A 26,188-nucleotide genomic window follows, 5' to 3' on the forward strand; every position below is an offset into this window, starting at 1 on the left:
AATTGACTTTTCAAATTAAGGTTTGCAAATGGGTGGGTCAGAAGATCAGAATCGTTTCTGCAGCCAACCACTATAGAAATGATAATGAAGATTAAGAGACTTACCCCTATTTGTCTGTTTCTGCATCTGGTTCTGGAGGAACCCTTTCTGAATACTCTCCATGCTGCAGACTTAGCCACTTACTCTCTCAAATTTCAAAGGGAAAATGCCACTTGAAATTGATTGTGGTATTATGAATAGTTGTCCATTAGCAAACTAGGCTGAAACCCTTGACTGTAATGACCAATGAAGTGTTACTATCAGCTTTCCTGTAACTGACTTGGGTTCAGTAGGTTAGTATAGCATTTCCTGACTCATCCCATCTCCTTTCTAAGTCTCTTTTTACTTAGTCTTGCTTTTGATATTTCACTTTTTATATGTACTTTTGATCACAGAATTTAATGCTTCGATCAACTCTAGGTGGCATTTTGTTACATGCCTCCCTAGTGGGGTGTGGCATTGTAGGAGCCAATAATACCGTCTTGGTTCAAAGATAGTTTTGGATGTGTTTTTGTACAATGCCAAAAGCTGGTATCTCAATTCAAAGTGACCGGTTTGGTTTAGGATATTCCGTTCAAACAGTTGATTAAATGTTCTCCCAGCTTGAGTATAATAGGATAAAAGTCTATAAAAGAAAAATTAAGTGTATGTGCCACTATTAATTAACAGGCCCATTTGAATTCAGCGTATTTTCAGTTCTTGGACTAGGCTGAACAGGCTACCCACAAGTGAGTACATTGAACAGGAATCTTCATAGGATATTTAGAATATTTAGTCCATTGGAAAACGATGTTTATCTTTCAAAGGTTTATAGTTCTTCCCATTAACTGCTAAAAGAAGCAAAATCAGTTAGATTCTAGCTGAGGTACTTATAGTCCTCTTCATTGGGTGCTTCAGTAAGGATGTTCGAGGCTTTACATTTAAATGTCCTGGTTCGTAATGAATTCCATCATCAAAATTTGTACCTCTCTTGGTCACACAGTCTGTATTCTCCCATGGGGGGGAAGGCTGTACAAGCAATTATGTGGATGTGCTGGTTTTACTGCCAGGATGGACTATGAGCAAATGTGGGAGACATAGAAGTGCCTATATTTGTTTATTTGGTACTATCCAGTCACTCTAGGGATGCATAAAATCTTGTAGTTATTTAAACCTTTAACATAGAAAGAGATGAACACATATATTGATAATAAAATTTTATTTAAGCAAGAGGAGATAGTGGATTTTTGTAGGTTACAACCTCTCTCTGAAAGAAAAAGTTTAAGACTTTAAGGTATTGGTATCTGAAGCAGTAACTCAGAAAAGTGAGTGAGTGCTGGGTACATGAAGCAAATGGACTGTGTCCTATCTAGAAAGAAAGAAATGAGCTCCAGGGGAAGGACAGCGTGGGAAATACATTCAGATTGGAGAGACTTAAGGTCAGAAGGGTAGTATCAATCCACAGAAAACACAGGAAAAAATCAATTGGGATTTTTTTTTTTTTTTTAATAAGGACTCTTTTTTTTTTTTTTTTTTTTCCTATGGGAGACATTTAATGTTTTGTGGTTTTGTTTGTTTGTTTTTTAACCCCCCTGCATGTACACATGCACACACACACACACACAACATGGTATTACACCAATTCTTATTTAAATATACTAGCACTTTCTGTTGGTGTGATCTTACTGAAGTAAATGGAATCAGATGAGTGTCTTATTATAAGACTGAAGAGTCAATCCTTTAGTGGATTTAGATTTATAGTAAATTCACTATAAACTAGAACACTATAAACCAGGACAAAATAAGAGTCTGAACTATTATGATCTGAATAATAGTTCAGAGTAATATTGTGATCTAAATTAAAATTCAGTCCAATATACTTGAAAGTCACTGAGGAAAAATACTAATTAAAGCTGTTTGAGGTAGCCAATGTCATCTGATAAAATATATAAAGAATTTCCTACTGCAGTCCTTTCACCCTTGTATGGTATCAAAAACACGTGTTTTTGTGACTGGGTGTGCTTAAGCATTTAGAAAAGTTTGTCTTAAATACACTACGCATGAGCACATTTACTACTTTGATAAGCAAAAACATATTCTTGGCCAGGAAGCAGCCCAAGCCCTACATTCTCTACAGGAGAACACCTGTTCTTCCCTATTCAACTCTTCAACCTCAATGAGAAACAATGCTAATTTGCAGAGATGTGGCAGTTATATATACAATATCTAGACAGTAGAACTTACTATTTTGTGGTTCCATATATTCTTTCTGACAAAGAGGAAGTCTCTCTTCTCTCTTAGAGGCAGCTTCAGGAAAGGAACCCTCTTTTCCATACAAAGTATCAGGTTTCTAGAATGCTTTCAGTGCATTGCTTCTATCATGTGTTATACCCAGTTTCATCCCTGTCATCCTATTTCCCTTTCATTCCAGATCTGGATTGCACGCACTGCAAATGAAGGCAACTCACACAGGCAGTTCTCACATTTTTAACTCAGATTTTTAACTCAGAGAGTAACTACAAAAGGAAATAGACTGATAACTGGGAAAACATACATTTAATATTACAGCAGAAAGGGTTTACAAGTCCCTAACCATTAAAAGGTAATAGGTATATTTGCCTGTATAAATGTGAGCAACTCCATTGGATTTGATATTCGTATACACTGAGGCTCCTTTACATGAATAAGACACTATAGGGGGTTGTTAATGTGAGAGCAAATTAAAATTGCATATGCTTTTAGGTCCCTTTAGAGAACCATGTGAAATAAGGATTATTAAACAGTCCAACTCCTAAAAAGTAGAAAAAAAAATGAGTTGGAACAAAAAATGAATAAGGATTAACATATTTAAAATAACAGTAACTGATCTATTTCTGCACAGGTCTATTCTCTCTAACCAAAATTTTTACTGATGACATTATTTTCTGTAAGTCCCTCTCTTGTCTTCCACATGTAGTTAGAAACCCCTTCCTTTGGTACTTTTGAAAATACCAATGAAATGTAGGATAATAGAATTTTCTTAAAGAGAATTATTCACTGTATCTATATCATTGTATCATTAAAGAACATTATTTACTTAAGTTTTGTTCAAAACTGCCCTTTCTCTTGTCAGAATAAGTTAATATAGAAGGAACAGAATAATTCAAGTAGTTGACACAAGTGAGTATACATGAATCTCTTTCTGCTGTGTTTGCATACTTCCCCTAGTCTTGTGTAAATACAGAGAATTAATCAGAGAGAGAAGGCAACATGGTTATCAGTAGAACCTTGCTGTCTTTGCTGTAGCTATTGTTTTTAATGCAGAAGATACTTTGACAGGCTCAAAGATTGTATACAAAGGCAGAGCAATCAATGCCAATTGAAAAAAAATGCTGATAGGGAGAAAAGAAAAAAAAAAGAAAAAAAGAAAAGAAACAAAAACTGTCAAAATCGCTGAACACCCACATCAGGCTGTTTCCAATATGCAGTCCTGAATTCAGACAGGTTTTGATTTTACAGAATGTTCTATAGTATACCCATCTATTAATAAACCTCTCTATCACAGTTAGTCTGTACCAGGTCGTGAAAGATTAAAGGAATCCAAAAAGAAATGTGCGAGAGTCTCAGAACCAGTGGCATATTGGATATAGTCACCTGGAAAATTACAGTAGAGGTAATGGGTGCAATGTCAAGTTCTCATGTCAAGTGTTACTACACTGTATGTCTTTCTTTTTGTAACCATAAGCCTCAGTCACATAAACATAAGTCACAGAAACTGGAGAAAAAAAAAAAAAAAAAAAAAAAAAAAGGTAAGGGAGGTCTGCCTCTATCTTGTGAAAAGGTAATTCATTAATTGCAGATTAACTTTCACTTTTGGACAGTTACCACATAGTGTCAATAACTCAGGTTGGAGCACAAAAGTTGTGATTGATTGGTTCAGTGCTTGGTCAATCTTTGATTCATATCAGAGATAGTTCTCAGTCAGCATTTCTCTTTCTCTTTCTCTTCTTGGTCAATAGCGCAAAGGATGATTTCCATAATCGTTTTATTGACCATACTTCAGTTGGTGTGAGTACATTTTACCATATATAAAATTGTATTTACTTCAAAAGTGCTTGTTGAACTGCTTATAAAAATAGAGTACAAGAAAAAGTAAATGAGATGAAAAGGGAAAGTAAAATTTGGTGGTCAGCTCATATTAGAAGGAACTGAATAGGAATATTAAAGAGTCATCAAGACGATAAGGTAATAGATAATCTTCTGAGAATCCAAATAAAAAAATGTAGGCTGATGTAGATAAAGAAAAACTTGACATATACATATACACATGCACGTTTACTGCTTATACCTTTCACCCAAACTATTTTTAATGAAGGAACAAAATTCAGTGTTAAAAATCCATGTTGAAATTTTCCTTCTGGCGACATTTCTTAAAGTCTTGTTCATGACTGTAAAATGTGTAACTAAATCCATGTTGACTGTACCCATTTATGACAACCTGATTCATTTATTGTACATATATAATAAATTTATACAGTTAAATAGACAGTAGAAGTGTTTTAAAATAGTAGCTCTATATTTTGAAAATTGCTTATACTTGGTAATTTTCTTGCTTGATAATGACTTTTGGTGAGTTTTGCCCAGCCAGTCTCTTTCTCTCTCTCTGTGAGGTTCACATGTAAACTGATTTAAAGATTGCATAATGATTGTTTGGCATATCCTACAGGCAAAGGTCCAGAAACCCTTTTTGCTGGCTATAACCTCAATGATAATGAGTGGCACACAGTGCGTGTGGTTCGTCGAGGAAAAAGTTTAAAGTTAATGGTGGATGACCAGCAGGCCATGACAGGTAGTATGGCATTGTGACTTCATGTTACTTGGAGGGGGGTGGGGGGAAGGGTGTTGTGGAGGGAACACACAAAACAAAAAATGAGAGAAGTAAAATGCCTTTATCTGAAAGCAACCGACACTTTCTTTATTTGAGTAAGATCTATCTTGTGCATCTTGAAATACTATTACTACAAGTGCATTTATTACACTTGACATTAATATTACTGTAACACTGCTATTGAAATTAAGAAAACCTTCATGCTGACTTAAATGAATATTTTTATACAGTAATTGGAGAGAAGTCATTTGATACATCACTAATGAAAAGGCAAGTAAAACGCTTTTGCTAACATACTAAGTTTAAACTAAGACTAAGCTCTAAGCCGTTGATGTAAGAGGGAATTTCAAAAACATTTGAAGGGTATTTTGTCACATTTTCAAGTCTTGCGTCATGTATGTCTTGAACACTAGAATGGTAGTTTTGTTGTGGGAATAAAAATGATATGAATGCTAGTAGATGTTACAAATACATTCCTATGATGTCTCAAAAATGATAATAGAGAAGATTTTTTTTCTGCCTTTGTTCTGCTAAATATTTCTAACGTGTATTGTTAATAGGAACAGACCTTGATTTCTTGCACAGTACATTGAGCCTACTTTTGTTTTATCTATTTAATATTTTCCTTTGTTTTTATGTTTAAATAGCTTCTATCATTTGTTTTAGGCTTTGTTAAAATGGTAACAATTTTAATGTTTTTTAAACGGAAAGCATGTCCTGTAGTCCTTTTTCACTCCAACCAAATACTCAATATCATGTCACTGGTAGAAGAATAATTACGAAGGTATTCCTGGAGCTGAAAAATATTTCTAGGATCATATATTACCAATAGATCTTCCAGATGTGAAGCAAAGATTTAGTCTGTGTATGTGATGATGTTTTGGGTCATTGTCCCTAGAAAGCAGATGGCCTAAATCTGTTATTTTCTTGTCATGAAAATATATATATAGTACCTGAGGAATTAGATCAAAAATATCTTCTTGCTGCCTCAACTCATGACTGAAATATTAGTTACTTTTGGGACTCTATCTAGTTAGAGGAAGCTGTTTAGAACAGAAGAAAATATAGTCTTTAAAACCAAATTTGTATTTCCTTTGCTCCTTATGGCAGAGTTTACATTAAAACACAATACAGGTTACAAAGTCATCAAGAAGGATTAGTTTTGCTTTTGGGATGAGTGCAAACTGCTTAACAGAGCTGTAGAAATCTAAGATATATATGAAAGAGTGAAATGAAAATCAGAGTTTTCTATGAAGTATAGTGTAGTCAATGAAGTAATAAGCAAAGAATGCAGGACTCCACTATTTTTTAGTCCTTCTAAATTGTGAATCAGATGTCATGATCACAGCAAAGAAATGTTAAAGCCAGTGAGTTATTTCACTTTAGTTGCCTGTTAATCCAGGGAAGGTACTGTCTGTCCATCCAGCTTCTTGTACAACACTTGTATCCACTCCAGATGTCAGTACACATATCAGAAATTTTCCTGTTAACTCAAAATAATTCTCAGATCTTCAAGCTGGAAGTTGCCCACACACGCATAATCCACAGATTTTGATTTTTCTTCACCCAAAGGGAGAAAATTGTCCCAGTACTCTGGAGGGAAAAAATCTTCCAAAATTCCCTTCTGGAAGCTGTGTGGACATTGCTGTGGCCTCCTCCATCTGCGAGAAGGAAATTGGTGTGAGAGAAGGAGCTATAGGAAACTTGAAACTCTGACAACAAGGGAAATCTGCTGTTAATCCCAGTATAATTACATTTTCTTTATGGAGTATTTCTGTTGCCATATAGAAACAGCTGTGTTTTTGGGTTTTTTTTGGAACATAAAATTTTCTCCAACTTAAATTTGTACTTCCATCTTTGGTAGACAGTCAAATGTATACAATGCAATTAAACATGTAATAGTTTTGAATTTCCTAATGAGCTAGTGAAAGAGTTGCCGTATCACATTGGAGTGCTTTTGCTTTAAGCTGCTTAGAACTTCCCTTCAGATGTCCCAACAATCAGAAATATGGTTAAAAAATAACCTTGAAGTTATTTGTGTGAAACATTATTATTGGATAACAGAGAGAATGAGGAAAAAAAATAAATAAATGGAGTTGCTTCCCATAATTTCAGTTTCCTCTGCATTTAAAAAACAAAACAAAACAAAACAAAACAAAACACCACAGATCAAGAAAGCTTAAGCTGGAAGGGAAACCATTAAGTAGTTCAGCCTGAGTTTCCATCTTTACATGTTATAAAATATCACCTATTCATCCATTTATTGAACACTCTGATACACTCACCTTTGATAAATGTGTAATTTATGCATGGGTAAACAATCGTTCAGAATCATAACTAGCTTCCATTGGAAGTCATGCAGGTAATTTTGTAAATTTTGCTCAGCGTAGAAGAGTTCAAATACTTGCAGTACATTATTTTATTTCCTTGAAATCTGTAGAGAATAAAAGACAAATGAAAGAGATTGCTACAGTTGGATGTTGGAAAGGATACCTAGCTCATGATTATGACAAGACATTCACTAGGCCTTTTGTATGATGTTCCATAACACTAAAACAGGTAATGCATTTTGTGCACCAACCTGGCAAGTTTAAATAACAGCAACAAAACCACACACAAAACAGACCAGCTTGTAAGTAAAAAGTGGAGTTTCTTTCTTCATTGTTGTAGCTACAAACACTGTGGAGCATTATGTGAAGTCTCAAGTCCTGTTAGCAACTTTGTACAACTAAAATGTTAGGAGGAGATTTGGGATGTGAGCCCAGATTTCTAGAACTTTTTTTATTACTGTGCTGTAGAAAGAAATACATTTAAGCTAGTGAATGTACAGAGGATACGGAGCTACAGGCCAAAGCTTAGTGGATTTTTGCCATGGCATTTACGCAATGCCATCTGAAGTGATATAAGGCTGGAATATATAATGTTCCTTCTCTAAAAGATGAACTTCAGCTCTCTCTGGCTGTGATCTAATATACAACTCTTGGTCTTGTAGAAAGTTGTGGATCTGGCATTTTTCAAGACATCTCCCTGGCTGGTTATTGCAAGGAAGAACCCACCTTCATTAATATATGAGGGAACAAACATGTTTAGAAATGATGTTTGGAATGTTTGGAAACAAGGCCACCAACAAGGCTGTCCTTGGGGATTAAGAAACTTCTTACACTGCTCAGCCTGTATGATTACTAATTGCTGATGGTGTTTAGTGCTATCAGTGAAGTCATATCTTACAAGGAATGCATCCTGCTTGGAAAAAAAAAAAAAAACAAACATAAATTATTAGCTTTTTTTTTTTTTTTTTTTTTTTGGGGGGGGGGGTGGGGGTCTGAAAGGTATTAAGGTATTATTCACTCTAACTTTAGTGATATATGTATTCCTATCGCTGTGCTGTGACTGAACCAGTTTGTGACTCCATGTCACTGGGCAAAACCCAAATATATTCATCTTGCCCTAATACTTGTTCTGTTCATGCACGTATACACAGACACTTATAAAAGCTATGAAAGTCTGAGCCTGCTGCAGGCATATCCAGTCTAAGTCAGAGCTCACTCTCTTCTATTGAAATAGTACATACAGGACAGAACAGAGGGAACTTGGCCTTCAACACTTTGCAGTGCAACTGAAAGAACATTATAAAGCAACTTCATGCCAGTATTTGTTCCAACTTGCTGTTAGCCCTCTTTGTAGTACATGAGACCAAAAAAATCATAAGGAACAGGCAAATCTAGCCCGTAGATTAAGTTGTAAAATTGATTTGTAATGAAAGGAATTTTGTCATCAGACCTGTACAATGTGTTGATGAATTTTCCTTGTACTGTCCCGCTTCTTTAAAATGAGCCTGGAGAAAAAAAAATCTATGTACTGTTAGAAAAGGGAGCTCTCCAGTGGACAAAATTTTGGTCTGCTGGATAAGTAATTTAATAACTAGCTTAAATACTGAACTGTACACAGTGTGCCGTGGCAGCATTGATGCTTTTCTTCAGGCTAGCTATACAGTCAGCAAATTTTAGACTTTTGTCTATGCACAACACGGAAGGACCCAAGTGTAATTGTCAGGCTTGCTTGTGTTCTCCTCTCTGATGTAATAAAATCCCTTGCTATTTTCAGGATTACAAAAGACACTGGCATATCCCTTACTGCAGACTTTCAGCTTTGTTCATCTCTTGGGTTGTGACTGCCTTCACCCATGGTTTGTCCCCATGATAAAAAGCTTTCAAGGAAGGTTCTATCTACCCTTGCAGGACAGGTATTTTCAGGACTGTTTAAACAGGAATCCTTTCTTATTCCCATCAAATCATGCCTTTTTAAGCAAAACACATGGAGAAAAACCCCTCTGACCCTTACACTATTCTGTGAAAATCTAGCATTGTAGTTTTAGCTTAGATTGATCCTTGTATGCTTAATGTTGTGTTAACTAATTGCTCTTGCTCATAGTAAAATCAATTATCCAATTAACTGTAGCCAAAGTGTGGAGTTTTATTGGCAGTTGTATATACTATGGTACTGTTCTTCAGTTTAGAAAGCTTGCTGTTGGCCTTATCCAAACAGAAAAAAGCTTGGTGGAAAGATTCCCAGATGTTTAACAGTAATTTGAATGAACTTAGAAAAATCTTCTTCAGAGTCAAGGATTGCCCTGAACATTCTGAAAAGTGTGATTTTTTTTTTGCAGACACTTAATCATGTGATGTGTTTTTTGACTTCCCATTTCAAATGCTAACATGTATTTTCTTTTTACTGTTTGAAGGTCAAATGGCTGGTGACCACACACGGCTGGAATTCCACAACATAGAAACAGGAATAATAACTGAACGGCGCTACCTGTCTTCTGTGCCTTCTAATTTCATTGGGCATCTGCAGAGCCTTACATTTAATGGCATGGCATACATTGACTTATGTAAAAATGGAGACATCGATTATTGTGAGCTAAATGCAAGATTTGGGTTCAGAAACATCATAGCAGACCCTGTAACCTTTAAAACAAAAGCAAGTTATGTTGCATTGGCCACACTACAAGCATATACCTCTATGCACCTTTTTTTCCAGTTCAAAACAACCTCTCTGGATGGATTGATACTTTATAACAGCGGTGATGGAAATGATTTCATTGTGGTTGAATTAGTAAAAGGGTATGTATGGATGACTTTAATGACAAAAACATTCTAGACAAAAAGTATATATATTCAGGAGAAAGACAATGGAAAGTTTAGAATACAAATCTTTATCTGACTGGGTATATCTGATGGATGAATGTTTTCTCATGTTAAACTTCATATGAGTTTTTCTTTCAGATAAAAATAGATGCCCAAAAAATATGAAATTAAATAATACACATAATTTCTATAACGTTTAACCCAAAGAAGCATTAGATGATAGCCTTCCTCTTGTTCTCTATGTATGTATGTACATACGTGTTGGTACAAGGAATTCTCCTCATTTTCCAGAAACTTGGGAGTTCATCTCAGTTCATGTAAATGACCAGTGATTTCTCTGAATTAAGGTTGCTTGCCCATTTGACATTCAGTGTTATCTTCCTTTTTTACCAGTACTACTGAGAAGTACAAGGAAATAGAAAATATAAGATGTATTAATAATTAGTGTCCCCTTGATATGTAAAGAAAAGGAAACTTCCATTTTTTTTCCTATTTTCCCAGCTATTTACACTATGTGTTTGACTTGGGAAATGGTGCAAATCTCATCAAAGGAAGTTCTAATAAACCTCTGAATGACAACCAGTGGCATAATGTGATGATATCAAGAGATACCAACAACCTCCACACTGTAAAGATTGACACAAAAATCACAACACAGAGCACAGCAGGAGCCAGAAATTTAGATCTGAAAAGTAAGTACAGTAATTCCTGTATAAACTACAGTGAGGATCATTACAGAATGATAACCTGAACAAGTCATGCATGTATTGTAATACCGGATAAAATTAAATCTGAAAATAATTTGTATTTCCACACAAGAGGAGATTTTGTTAGCCTGACAATGCCAATTCAGTAGTAGTTCTGCACAGTTAGGTTCAACTTTAAATGTAGAAAATCTAAGAACACAGAGTGGACAAATATCATATCAAAAGATGACTGAGGTATTAAGGGAGCTCTAAAAACCTTACAAAGAAGGCTTGACTTCATGTGAACATAAGTTACGTAAGTGACATGCAGAAACCACAGCCCAAGCTGTACAATATAACTAAATACGCTTTGGAGAATTGATGACTTCTGTGTAAGAGGTTTGGGGAATATTTTGTCCTGGTTCCCATTGTTAATTATTCCACACAAAACTTACCTTTTATTGGGAAATAAATATGATGCAGTATTTTTATATAATAAAACGTGTGATAGGTAAAACAATCTTATGTGGCAGTCCTCTAAAGAAATTGTCAGCTATAAATAGAAGTTGCTCTGTGTATTATATAACATGTATTATATAAGTGTGTATTATATATGTGTATACATATATATTATATGTATACACATATAATATGTATACATGTGTATTATATAACATGTATTATATAAGTATATATAACTATATACTATATACACATACTTAAATATCTATTGTAATTTCAACTGCAGTATGTGATAAACTGTTCTGTAGATCTAAAACTACATTTTATAGGTCCAGATAGATTCTTAAGATCTATTTGGATAACCAAACTCATATATGTATTTTAAAACAAGTAATAGTAATTAATTGTCAGGATGGGCTTCTGAAGAGCTCATTTCCATCAGAGGAAAGTATAATTTATACTGAAAAAGTATACTTTTTAAATACTGCCTACTTAATCAAACATAAGAAAAAACATTCTGGTCACATGAAAAAAATATCATATATTTTAAAAAGCTTTATAAAAGTTCCTGTTAGGAAAACCAAAATTTTCTAACAGTCAAAGAAAATTTAATATTTCAAAAGCTGGGATGTTCAAAGTAGACATTAATATTCTATCAAGAGCTTGTTCCTTGCTGAATTTTCTTTTATCTACCTCTGAGTCACAGATAATGAGCTAACCTTAGTAATTATTCTGGATTTTTTGATATTTTACATGTTTGCTTCACTTGAAAGTGCTATTAAGATTGTTAGGAAAACTGTATCTTGATATTTCATAGTCTTCAGTAAGAGCCTTTTTATCAGAAATGCTTGGTTTATAAATTAAAGCTTTTTGGATTGCTCATGCTCCATTCTCAAAATTGTACTTGAAAATTGTGCCATGTTCTTTCTCATTTTTTCTTTCCTGTAAACATAGTCGATGTTTCTTGAGGCAGTGTGATACTTCAGAGAGATTTTTGATATTGTAGAGAAAGTGTATAACTTATTTCTTCCCCATTTTTTGCAACATTAAGTACTGTTTCTGTTTATACATATGCACAGTCTTTTTTTCAGTATATTAAGTAGACATAAATGGAAAAAATAATCCTGATTAGAACCGATAAGTAAGGTACCACAGCCATTTTATTCTACATCTTTTTCAAACTGAAGTGGTGTGTCGGTATGTTGCTTTGCTTTGCTTAAAAGTTTGTACAATGTGCTTAATAAAGACACTAGAGGGCACTGTTATTTCATGAAATATGCTGCTTTGTGCCTTGCGTTCACAGAGCCAGCTCACCAGCTAGGATAACCTACAAAATCTAACATTCCTTTGTTTTCTTCACTTTGAAAATTCTACTTTTGCTTTACCCTTTTGAAGTAAAAAAGTATTCATAGCTGGTGCATTTTCTAACCTTGAATTCCAGTTGAAAAAAAAAAAAAACAAACCAAAACAAAAACAAAACAAAAAACAACAAACAACAACAACAAGACAAACAAACAAAACAAAACAAAACAAAAAAACACAAAACACCTGAAGAGCATGAAAAAACATACTGAGAATTGAAGTGGGAATTGTATTAGATGAATTGCATTAGATGCTGATTTTCTAATTGTGGATTTTCACCATTTCTGATTTTCACAATTGCTGATTTCCACCATCCAGGAAATATGGCTAGTAAAAGAATAACAAACCTGACATTTTCAAACAGTGATATATAGTAAGCATCTTCCTCAAACTGGGTTAGCATACATAGGTCCTCAACCTCTGTCTTTTAATAGTTGTATGTTTCATTTTACTTTTTTTTTAATGTATTCTATTATATTCTGCACAGTCAGCTTCTTTAAATATGTCACAGCATTTATCATGAGAACTTTGGTTGTTTTTCTGGAGGGAGTTCAAACATGCATTTTAGCCAGCAGGCTAGAAAGGAGAAAAAATTACCTTTCATTATTGTTTCTTCTTCTTCTGCATTCAGTTGAAATGCAGAATGTAGCTTTTTCTTTTTTTCCATTTTATGTAGTTTTTTTCTTATGGTGACATATCTCTGTTATGCTGTGAACACTTACCCCATACACTTAACTTTACCAACAAGAGCAGACATTGTTATATAATTGTCCAGTATTACTTTAGCACTAGCAACAAATAAAAATTAATTTTTTACTTCCTGCTAGTGATATCAATCATTTTGTTTAACTTAAGTTAGTATTAGGTGAAATGCAAAAAATATAAGTGTACAGGCAATTCAGGATATCTGCATCCTTTCTCAGTAATTGGAAAGTTACCAGATTTCAAATGCTGAAATCCAAGATAATCCTGGAAAGAATAATCACATAAATGCCTCATATATATACACACACACACACACACACACACACACACACACACACACACACACACACACAGAGTGAATTCAGTGCAAAGACAGATTGTGTTGTAGAGCTTGCACAGGATGCCAGTTGTCTGGGAAAGCAGACAGTTGTCTTAAAAGCATGTGAGAAAATTTCCACTATACATTTCTTTCTGGGTATGCAACTTGGCTATTTAACATACAAAGTCAGTTATTACAGAGATGCATTTCCTTCATAACATCTGATACAATTTCAGTGGACTGGTCTTGAGTACTTGTGGAAACACATGCACTACATTCTTCAGCTTAATTACTGCAGTTATTTGATAGACAAATGATAAATTAGAGACGAATTAGTAAAAGATTGAAAATAGTTCTGTGTTTGGATTCCAAGAACCATGTTGTTTTTCTGAGCAGAGAAAATTAGCAAAATGTACTCAGGTGCAGTTCCAGCAGATAACCCATGAAGACAAATGAGATTTAGCAGGAAAGGCATTGCAGTTCAAGCTTGCCAACATGCACTTACACAGCAAATTTGCTTTATCTATTTCATGAGCAGTTTATCTGTTCTGCTTTCAGTATAGCTTAGCTGGTTAGTTTGGCTATAATTCAAGGTCTTCACAGAACAAAATAGTTTGGTGAAGGAAATTCTCCTCACTGTACTTTGATGTTGTGCTGTTACAGTCTAAATAGACTGAAAGGGGCAAAAAAAGGCAAATGAAGGTGGAATTTGACTCATGTTCTTGTTCCTCACTATTGCCAAATAAAAGTCCTCTCCTTCATTCAGGCTATGTAGGTATTACAAAATCTGGAATGTCTCTTCTGCCTCCACACTTTCTTGCTGTAGTGTGGGAGATTGAAGTTTTGGCAATTTTTTTATTTTTTTTTATTTTGATAAATATTTGAAGACACACAAGCTGCTTTCAAATAGCAGGAGCAACATCCTCAAGCATAACTTTGTATACACTTACATACTAGGGTTTAATCTCCATTTTGCTTCCCCCCTGGGCACCATTTTGAGATAGTAAATTTTCACCCAGTTCATTTAAATTGCAAACATGCAAAAATAAACAAACAAGCAAACAAACAAAAAACTACAAAGATTCACCCAGAATGACTATCCCAGAGAAAATTTGGATATTTTTACATTTCATTTATTTATAAATTGAGATGAAAAGGTAAAATATTCCACACTTTTCTAGGAAATTTGTAGTTTCAGTACATCTGTGTCCCATCCTATTCCAAACTTTTAGATGTACTGTATAATCCAGAATGAACTGCAGTCATCTGAATTCAGATTTTGGGCTTATCTGTATTTTCTTTTAAAACAAAAATTACCATCACAGAAAATTTCTTCCCAATTCTACAGTTTTGGTTTAATGTTAATGCCTGTACAGCATTTCATACATTTCATACATTTTTAAGACCTGCTTTTCTGAACTGGCACGATACTTTCAACTTTTCACACTTTGTTATTCTCTTTCACATGGCTTTCCCAAATGTCTTTTTTTTTTTTTTTTTTTTTTCTAGAATCCATTTTAAACAATATGTTATTCCTGTTCTACTGTATCACTGTGTCCACCCCCACCAAAATACTATTCATATTACAGCCTAAGTCAGAATCAACTTCTTTATATTTAAAAATCCTTATATTTAAAAATCCTTTCTAGATCTATTGTTGTCTGTTTTACTTTACTTCTGTAGCCCTTCACTGGCTTCCAGCTTCCTCTATACCTTTGTGAGATATGGCTGGTACTGCTATACAAATCTGCCTTTTTATTTGAGCTTTTGTCCAGTAATATAAAAACAGCCTGTTCTGAAGCCTCTCAAAGAAAAGTAATCACATTAATTTCTGGTATAAACACAGTGGTTTCATAAACGCACTGAATTGTATTTCCACATATGTAAAGACTCACTCAGCAGTTAATTCATCCTTAAAAATTTCTTATGTAATTTACTAAATCATCAATAGATCTATTAGGCTGGCTTATGCATTGATGATTTATAATAGCGATTTAATTCATTTGATGTTTCATTTGCCTGTCAAAGTAGGTTATTCAAACCATGCAAAACTGAGCTAAATTAGCCTTGATCGTAAAGCAGGTTTCTTGTTCCAGTGATGGAATTTGAAATAATTTCAATTTTAGGTAATATTTGTTCCTATTGTTTTATATTGAGCCCATTCTTACTGTTACTGCATTTTATGTTCCTTTGTGTATTACAAGGCCTCTCTCAATGGCAGTGGTTCTTCATATTTTTATTAACTAAGAAACAAAGCCTTATTAAAAAGCACAGATGAGTATTTTATATATAAGCCCAGATTTGTTTAAATGAACTAAATGAACTAATGCTAGTGCTTAAATTTCTCAAACAAGCATGCACGGGTTAATTGTAATGACCTTGCCAGTGGGCTGTGATCATGAAGAAAAACATTCTGTTTCAAATACAAAATACTGAATACTGTTACCAGTAAATAGATCTCCCTAATGTGACTTGTTGGAGTAGACAACAGTGAATACAGACAGCTGCTGTCTTCCTGGTAGTTTGAGAAAGCAGCCTCTGTACACAAGGAAAAACATGTAACTTAAAACTGAGAGCTGTTCTTTTAGACTTTGCAACCTGTGTTGCAAATATATACAGCCAGATTAACAATATGTAATTGGACAACTTGGTCTAATGCAAAATCCTGTCTGCCTTTCTTTGGAACTTGTCATATATTGCTTCAAAACAGCTATGCTCTCTACCAGGCTATGTAAATAATTTTGATAATTCTAAACTTTCAGAAATTGTATCCAAATTTCCAAGATTATAAAATTGGAAGAAATGAAAAATCTACTGCAGTACTTCTGGATTAAATAAATAATTTATAATAATAATAAAAATACTCTGGTGTTTATGATGAGTTCTGTGAGGTAAAAAACATTGCAGTAGTCTCTCAGGTCACCCCATGGTGAGAGAAACTTTTTGCTTTCTGCCACTTCTTCCTGTTTCTTACAAACATACATAGATAGATTTGCCTATGTTCCTACAGCTGTTCAGCATGAACGTAATTACCATAGGTGGTTGTGGAGTTTCTTTCAAGCCCTTATGGAATATGAAGCAAAAGTTATGCTAAGGCTAATGTAGGAAGCACACATAATCCTAAACATGCTAAAAAATCTAGATATTTATCTTAAATACATCCCACTGACAAAGTGGGAAGACACCTTTGTTATCTGCAAATTGTAATCAGATCATGGTCTCAACTCAGATAAAATGATAATTTTGTCTGTCCCCCAGCTGCATTCATAGGTACTATACTGGGTCTCTCTGGGGCACATTTGTTGAATCCTAGTATCCTCCCTGCCCTAAACTTGTATTCAGAATGTGCTACCGTAGGTATAGTACAGTCCCCATAAATTGGGGAATTCTGACCATTTTTGGAAAAACAAAACAAAACAAAACTGTCTCATGTAATATCCTTAGAGTCTGGAGGTAATTTTCTGGATCAAGAGGATGGTAATATAATATAAAATATTTGCCTCTGTAAACCTACCTTCAAAATGAGACCATACTTAACCACTGTCGGCTTCCTTGTAGCTTTATGTGGAGAATCTTGCCTGAAGGGAAGAGTTTTGTAGATGTTGCTGAGGACCAGGTTACCTGTTAGAAAGAAGAATTCTTCACTATTTTGAAAACAAACTCTGCCTAACAGCATGTGTTGGCTATTGAAATAGAGAGTGAATAAATGATTTCAGAAAGATAACTGTAGGAAGGGAAATCCCAATACACTGTGGCATGGACATCCCCACCTCATTAGATTTTGTCTATTTTTCAGATGCATTCAAAATAGAAAAATGGTCAGAACAGGAAAGAAATGAAGGACATTTGATGTGCTTGAATGCCTCACCTTTCTACCACAACCATCCTCCTCATATACAATGTAATTGATATAGCATCGGTTCTGTGGGAGATGGATTACCACGCACGCTTATATGGCAATTAGATTTAATTATTTACTGTTTCACATGCATCACCAACTTTCCTCACAGTCCATTGGACAAGCAGACTGTTCTGTTTCAGTTTTAAATCTGTTTAATCTTTTTTTTCAGTCCCAGTGCCTATATTTTGACAAAGAAAATTAAAAAAAAAAAAAAAAAAAAAAAAAAAAAGAGTATGTGAGAGTGGAGGTTGGGACAAAAAAAAAAGTGACTGGGAATCAGAATTATTACTGTTGAGAAAAGGCAAAATGTTTTTGTATAACGGTTTTGTGTTTGAGATTACATGTAATTTGAGAAAGGGAGTGATGCCTTCTAGGGTAATGGTGAATTTTAACATGGAAAAATTTCGGGAAATGTTCAGACATAATCATATACCTTTTGTGTCTCTGCTGGTATCTATCAAAAACTCAGCTGCCAAGGACATTCTTGTTGCCCTCATCCTCCACCTCCACCCCTTTTCTATCATGCAGCTTTACTTACCTCTTTTTTTTTTTTTTTTTTTTTTCTTAAATCTAGCATGCTTGCATAAGAATTGAGCTAAATTAAATAGGACCAAAAAGTGTAATAGGAGTGAAAACTGAGCACTAGGAGGTGAAGTGCAGAAGTGCACATCAGGCAGAGCCTGACATATATAAAATAGTGTGCAACATAGCAACAGCATGAGAAGAACTTTCTAGATAGATGCATAATTGTACCAATTGTGGAAAATGCAGATATATAAACTGCATGGTGGGATTGGGAGACTTGGAGAAAGGTAAAGCAGCAGGTCTATCTCCAGTGTGGACTGCTGTAGAAATTAGTAACAAGAAATTTTTCTTGATGAAAAATCAAGCTCTGCAAGCTTAATCATCTGTCTTAGTCTTCACTGTCTTTTTGTCTGTGTGGATTGGGGGCCTACAATGAGTAAAAAGAATAAGCAACAGCAGCCAAGGAAGGAAGTATTTAATTCTCTAGACAAATAACTACGGTATGTCCTATATGCCAATAAGGATGACTGGGGGGGGGGGGGGGGGGGGAAGTGTTAGCATTTCAGTGCTTGTGATTTCTTTCCCTTTTTTTTTTTTTTTTTTTTTTAATACCTTTAAAAAGGTATTCAGAAACGATGCTAAAAGCAATGTAGAATCGGGCTGAAAAGATCAGTTTCTGTTTTCCTTCCTGAAGGAGAAACTTCCTAATCCATAAATTATTTTCTTACTTTTGCCTTAATTGGTTATCAGTACAGGGAATGTGGAAGACAGAAGGAGCCACCTGTCACTTCATACAACTACCTTTTGCCCAAAGCGTTTGGAAGGACAGGTAACTCAGGAAAACCTGGACTAGTAAATTAGCCACCATTTCCCTTCTTTGACAAAAGAGAGTCTAGAAGTGATAGAATTCATCATTTCAGAGGAAAATATTTGAAAAGTCCACTTCAAAAACAAAAAACATACAAACAAAATGAACAAAAAACATATCAAAAGAAAATGAATTTGACCACAAATCAATACTGAAGCTACAGAATGGACTCGATGAGTGAATAAGTAGATATAAAGAACTAAGTATACATGTTCATGTCTTCCTTCAAATGCCTTGCAAGTGGTAGACAAAATTCAGCAATGCTTGGTTCTAGCACCAAACAGTCCTGTGAATGTGCAGCAAGTGCATATTCTCTACTGTAAAGGGAGATTTGAAAAGCCATATGCTGGAGCGTATGTGCTGCAGAAGCTGTGTGGATGTATCATCTAAGACTTTGTCAACTGTCCTTCAGTTTATAACTTGGGTTATGATCACAGCAGGCTTTTTTATTTATGCATAAAAGAACAGCTATAGTTCATCAACTTGTTTTAATTTTTAAAACTTTTTTTTTCTTTTTTTAATATAGAACAAAAAGTGAACATTTAGTGATCAAAAATAAAAGTGATGAGAGACTCTGAAATCACCACTCATCTGCTGTTTAGAATATGCATTTATTCTGTGCAAGGCCTGAGGTCCTCATCTTTGTCCTCATTCACACCAGGATTGTTGAACCTGGCTTTCGAGCTCTGGCATGCACAGCACTCCAAGCCTTTAGACAGTGTGAGATAGTCCATTATAGTTTATTATAGTTTATAGTCCTTTTTTTTTTTTTTTTTTTTTTTCTTCCTGGTCAGATAATCTGTTCTGAACATAAAAATCCTTCCGAATTTTATTAGACCTTTTTCAATAGTGGTAAGTTTAACAGAACTCTTTTTTTGAGTGTTTTTCATGTTGGTGTTGTTTGTAGATAAGGATAGAGAAGTTAACACACTCTGACTGTAAAAGCAATTCCCTATCCTTTCTGCTTCTATGCCTAATTCCCTTTTCAAAGTGTTGAAACTCCACATCTGAAAACCAAGCCTCCATCCTGCTCTGCCTATTGTACCAAGTAAGTGGTAGGTGTTTTTGTATGTCAGATTTGGGAAAAGGCCATTAAAGACAAATAAGCTCCTATTTGCATAGGCATTGCATATATAGGCATTGACTGTCAAAGGCATCTGGGATCTAGCTACCTATCTGGCATTTGCATCTGAGACAACATCCCTTGATTCAAAATTGGGATGTTACTTCTTTATTGTGTTTAAAATTGTGTTTATTCAGTTTGTGCAAGAGTGATTTACTTGCACCCTTCAGCTTACTCAAAAATACCATAAGCTAGGTCTTCTTGTATTGACACCCACCCAGTAATTAATTGTGCAACTAAAGAAGGCACTACAAAGCAATTTTAATTGATCTTGTAACACCAAATCATCTGCTTTGTGCAGAACTTGAAGAAAGCAAGCACTTTTTTTCTTTCAAGATTATGCTTCCCCTTCAGTATTTCTCAGTCTTTGCAATCTTCAATCCTCTTTGCCTGCCTCAGGGAAGAAGCTGTTACATGCTTGATCATTTTGAAATAGCATATTTAGAGAAAAGCTTGCCTGACACTTCAGCCTTACCACAGCCAGATACTCCTTTGTATTTTTGTATGTCATATAAAGGAATGTCAGAAATGCATGTTGTGCTTTCAGAACCCAACATGTTATGCCAGGACTATCACTTTCTAGTACAGTGCAGAAGCACTCTCATTCCTAGAAATAATAGTGATTTTGTACAATGTAACGTTAGAAACAAGACAGAAAAAAAAATATAATGAAAGAAAAGAAATGAAGAGAATGGCTGGAAGTACAGTTGAATACAACTGTACAAGAAGAGAAAGTCTACTTTTGGAGCGTGTTGGATTTATACATTCCATGTGGCTAATAATTCCCTTTCCCATTGCTGCAAGGCAATGGTAATCCTTAAATTAAACAAATTGGTTTTGCCCATTAGGACATACCCTGTAAGAATTGTTGGGTTGGGACACAACTCAGAAAAGGAGAAAAGTTTATGGAGTGACCTGTCAGCAATGTCAGTACTGCCAGATAATGTTACTTCTGTACTTATTCAGAAAATAAGTATCTAGAACAGCATCTTCAATCTTTATTTTACATTTCTTTATTTTAGCATTAGCAAGGATCTTATTCTTAAGAAATTTGATACTTGTCATAAAAAAAAAAAAAAAAAAGTTATTACAGAAGAATTTGGCAGCATTTGTTTTACCAACAGTTGTGTGACTCATGGCGTTCTCTACTTTTTTTTTTTTTTTTTTTTTTTCCATAACTGTGATTCCAATAATGACTACATTGACAACCTGAGTTCATTTATGAACTAGCAAATCACTTCTGTGTTAATTTCACATATTCCTCAATTCAAAAGTCACCTCTAAATCAGAAAAGAGAGGTGTAAATAGGATAGCTCCTGTAGGTATCAGTGAGGTTCAGCATTAGCTGTAAAAATAGATAGATAGATAGATAGATAGATAGATAGATAGATAGATAGATAGATAAAGCATGCTGAACTCTTCTCAGTCAGAGCTTACAATGTAACAGACCAGCACTATTATTACCATGGTTTGTATATGCAGCTCTGAGGGTTTTGCCTTCCAGGTGATTCCTCTGGCACACAATATTCAAACCAGTGAGAAACATTGTAGCATAGGGTTTATTTTTGTCCTTAGAAAACAATGAAGAGAGGAAATGATCTTCCTTCGCTAAATGAAAGGGTAATGACTCTTGGTATAAATAAGAAGAGTTGTGGGATTAAAGAGTATCTATCTGCTCTCAAATAAAGTTTGAAGATACTCCAGCAAATCTGAAGCTTCTCTGGAGGTCAGAAAGAATTTCTGGTGCATTCCACTCCCTCATGCTTTTCTTCACTATCTTTGTTTATGTCAGTTAACGTATTTTATATAAATTGGCTATTTTCCTTTATAAATGAATGAAAGTCAGGAAAGTTATGGGGAAAAAAAAAGACACACCAAGCTGTGTGGTGTCACAGAGCTTGCAGTAGCCAAGGCCAGCCGCCTCGGAGCCGGCACAGCTGCAGCCGCCGGCGCTGGCGGGACTGGGCGCTGCGCCCCCGCCCTCTGCATAGAAAACGCCCCCGGGCGGGCGGCGAGAACCATCCCACAGCGTGCTGCAGAGGTGGGTGTGCTGCCTCGTGTGGCGAGGCACAGGGTTCTGTCCCTCCTCCCTTTCGAGTCCACCCTATCTGCTGGCCGTCTGTGTGACCGCAGTTTTTGCCATGGTCTCCCCCAGGCAGAGAGCTTGCCCCGAAAGAACTGTGGCGACCCAAAGGGAGGGGCTGTCCAGAGCTGTGGCTGTGCAGGTCTCTGGCTGTAGGGAGTGCCAGAGCCTGCTGCTGCTGGGAGGGGGGCGGCGGGGGGGACAGGTATGCACCTATGTGAGGTGTGAGCAGGTGGAAGGTCTGCTCAGCATATCACCAAGGCTGAAGGAGGAGGGCCGTCAGGGACTGTGAGTGGGAGATTGACTGGTGGAGTAGCTCCCTGGTGTGCTAGAGGGAAAGGTGCCCGGGAGATACCCCACAGCTGGTGGTGGACCCCCTGCCCTGTCCCTGTCAGGCAAAGGAGGGGGATCTGAGGGATGAGGAGGATTGGAAGAAGGTCCCTGCTCAGCATTGTGGGCGAACCCCCCCTCTGCTTCCCTCACATCCCCAGGTCCTCCTAAGTAATGGGTTTGGGGAAGGCTTCCCAAAGACGTTACCAAGGATGAGGCAGTCGAGTCCACACATGCAGACTGCCTTTGCCAGGAAGGAAAGAAATGTGGTTGTGGTAGGCGACTCCCTTCTCAGAGGAACAGAGGGCTCCTTTTGCAGACTAGACCCGAGACATAGGGAAGTGTGCTGCCTACCTGGGGCCTGGGTCAGGGACATGACTAGAAAACTCCCGGAGCTGGTTCACCCCGCTTATTATTACCCATTGTTCATAGTTCAGGTGAGCAATGATGAAATCTCTCAGAGAAGCCTGCAAACTGCGAAGAGAGATTTCAGTGGTTTAGGGTGAATATTTCAAGGAGCGGGAGCTCAAGTTGTGTTTCATTCTGTTACTTCGGGGGAGGTGAAGGACACGGAGAGGACTAGGAAAACACAGATGATAAATAATTGGCTGAGAGACTGGGTCGAGACAGAAACTTTGGGTTCTCTGACCATGGGGTAGTTTACTTGACCCCTGGTTTGTTGTCAATGGATGGAACTCACCTGTCTCAAAGGGGGAAATAAATCCTAGCGCAGGAGCTAGCAGGACTCGTCAAGAGAGCTTTAAACATTTTTTTTTTAGCTATGACAGGGGAAGGGGATAAGGGGATAAAACAGGGCTCACCAGAAAAGTGCTTGGGGGAACAATGAAGCTGGGGTGAGGCAGGTGTCTCATCTGAAGTGCATCTACACCAATGCACGCAGCATGGGCAACAAACAGGAGGAGCTGGAAGTGATTGTGCAACAGGCAAACTACAACCTATTTGGAGTAACTGCAACATGGTGGGATCACTCCCGCAACTGGAGAACTGTGATGGATGGCTACAAACTCTTCAGAAGGGATTGACAAGGAAGGAAGGGTGGTGGTGTGGCTCTTTATATTAAAGAGTGTTTTGATGTTGAAGAGCCTCCAGTTGGGAATGATAAAGTTGAGTGTCTATGGATAAGGATCAGGGGAAAGGCCTGTAGGGGTGTCATCTTGGTGGGGGTCTGTTATAGATCGCCTAATCAGGATGAAGAGATGGATGAGGCATTCTATGAGCAGCTTGCAATAGTTACATGATCACCAGCACTCATTCTCATAGGGGACTGTGAAGGGTAAAGGGAAGTGGAAGTGTTGATCGATGCTTGGCTGAACATGAGTCTGTAGTGTGCCCAGATGGCCAAGAAGGCCAATGGCATCCTGGCCTGTATTAGAAATAGCGTAGCCAGCAGGAGTAGGGAGGTGATTGTCCCCCTGTACTCAGCTCTGGTGAGGCTGCACCTCAAGTACTGTGTTCAGCTTTGGGCCCGTTACTACAAGAAGGACATAGAGGCCCTGCAACGTGCCCAGAGAAGGGCGACAAAACTGGTGAGTGGTCTGGAGCATGAGTCTTATGAGGAGCAGCTGAGGGAGCTGGGGTTGTTTAGTCTGGAAAAGAGGAGGCTCAGGGGAGACGTCATTGCACTCTACAGCTTCCTGAAGGAAGGTTGTGATGAGGAGGAGGTCAGCCTCTTCTCTCAGATAACTAATGATAGGACTTGAGGGAATGGCTACAAGTTGCACCTGGGGAGATTTAGATTAGATATCAGGAAAAACTTTTTCTCTCAAAGAGTGGTCAGGCACTGGAACAGCTTGCCCAGGGAGGTGGTGGAGTCACCGTCCCTCGCGGTGTTCAAGAAGCGCCTGGACAAGGTGCTACACCATATGATTTGGTAGCTTAGTGGGTAGTATTGGTGATAGGGGGACGGTTGGACCAGATGATCTTGTAGGTCCTTTCCAACCTTATGTTTCTATGAAGTTCAAAAAGGACAAGTGCAAGGTTTCTGCACCTGGATCAGGGCAATCCCAAACACAAATACAGGGTGTGTGGAGAATGGATTGAGAGCAGCCCTAAGGAAGAGGACCTGGGGATGTTAGTTCATGAGAAGCCAACATGAGCCTGCAAAGTGTGTTGCAGCCCAAAAAGACAATTTTATCCTAGGCTGCATCAAAAAAAGCATGACCAGCAGGTTGAGGGAGGTGATTCTCCCCCTCTACTTTGCTCTCATGAGACACCACCTAGAGTACTGTGTTCAGCTCTGGGGCCCCCAGCACAAGAAGGATATATATGTGTTAGAACAAGTACAGAGGAGGGCCACAAGGATGATCAAAAGGCTTGAGGACCTCTCCTTTGAAGACAGGATGAGAGAGTGGGGGTTGTGTCTGGAGAAGAGGTCTCCCAATAGAGATATTGGCCTCCCAATATCTAAAGAGGTCCTAAAAGAAAGCTGGAGGGGAACTCTTTATCAAAGCATGTATTATTAGGACATGGGACAATGGCATTAAACTGGAAGAAAGTAGATGTAGAATAGATATAAGGAAGAAATTCTTTACTAGGAGGGTGGTGAGGCACTGGAACCAGTTGCCCAGAGAAGTCTTGGATACCCCATCCCTTGAAGTGCTCAAGGCGAGGTTGGATGGGGCTTATGAGCAACCTGGTCTAGTGGGAGGTGTCCCTGCCCATGGCAGGCGGGTTGGAACTAAATGATCATTACAGTCCCTTCCAATCCAAACCATTCTATGACTGTCATTCTATGATTCTATAACAATGTGCCATGCTGTGCATATGATACCTAGTTGATAATATTCCATTGTTATATTTTCAAGAATGAATGTTCTGAGTTCATCCTCATGTGCTTCCACAGTGGCAGAACTTTTTCTTGTCATTCATCAAAAGTGACAATTGCTATATTAGTGTATATATCAATCTCAATATGCTGGAGGGAAGTATCTTAGGAATGAGCAGGGGATCAATTTGAAAGTTTGCAGTTTTAAAGGTTTAATTGATCAAAGAATAAAAATGTTTGTTTGGACAGTACACATGTTGAGAGCTTTAAAAAAAAAAAATTGCACACACTTCAAGGAGAAGAAATCTGATCCTTTCAGCATAGGTATGAATTTCTTTGTATTGTTCTCTGGAGTTTCCTTCTTTTTAGTCTATTGCAATCAGTTGAGATGAATTATCTCTATATTCAGAGCTAACAATGACTGAAAGAAACAGAACTTCAGGAAACCTGTGAGGGTTTACTTTCTAAATGTTCCACCTGAGGAAAAGATTAAAAAAAACCTTTATGATGGGGCAAGAAATTTTATCGTGTTTCCAGTACAGATGGTTAAAAATACTGAAGTTTTTTTTTTTTTACTGTGAATGAATTATGTCCCATTTGTGGGAACATATGGATCACCATATATTAATCTTTTATGCCTAATACCATGTTTCTGAGATTTATGCTATACCTTAAAACTCTAGAGGAAAGTAATATCTTATTTTTCATATAATCTATGTGAAAGGGGAAAGCTTGAGGTTTCTTATTATATTATGCCATAACGATCGCTAAGATTTTTTGTTGAATATGTTATGAGATTAATAATATGCATATTCCTAAGCTTTTTGGCTCCACTAATTCAAATACAGTTGAGTTGTAGGGCTGATATGTACTGACTAAATTTTTTTCATAGTCTGATTGCATTTGTTTGATTCAGGCCAGTTCCTTGCATGCAACATGTAAGCCATTACAAACAGCCTTGAAGAGCACTCGCTTGCAAACAAAGGAGTATGCCAGGAGAACCAGGA

The 26,188-nt window shown here is 36.7% G+C and overlaps 1 protein-coding gene across 29 annotated transcripts in view; it reads left to right on the forward strand.

The window, feature by feature from the left end:
- The window catches only part of NRXN1 (neurexin 1), a 723,656-nt gene that overhangs the window by 330,080 nt on the left and 367,388 nt on the right, over positions 1-26,188 (forward strand). For all 29 annotated transcript variants that reach the window (XM_084513032.1, XM_084513021.1, XM_084513050.1 and 26 more), the window contains 3 exons: positions 4,724-4,846; positions 9,627-10,008; positions 10,534-10,724. In XM_084513032.1, the coding sequence (XP_084369158.1) occupies positions 4,724-4,846; positions 9,627-10,008; positions 10,534-10,724 (696 nt within the window). The remainder of the gene's footprint in view (positions 1-4,723; positions 4,847-9,626; positions 10,009-10,533; positions 10,725-26,188) is intronic.

This window comes from Aythya ferina (genome assembly GCF_964211825.1).
Source record: "Aythya ferina genome assembly, chromosome: 3".
Lineage (NCBI taxonomy): Eukaryota > Metazoa > Chordata > Aves > Anseriformes > Anatidae > Aythya > Aythya ferina.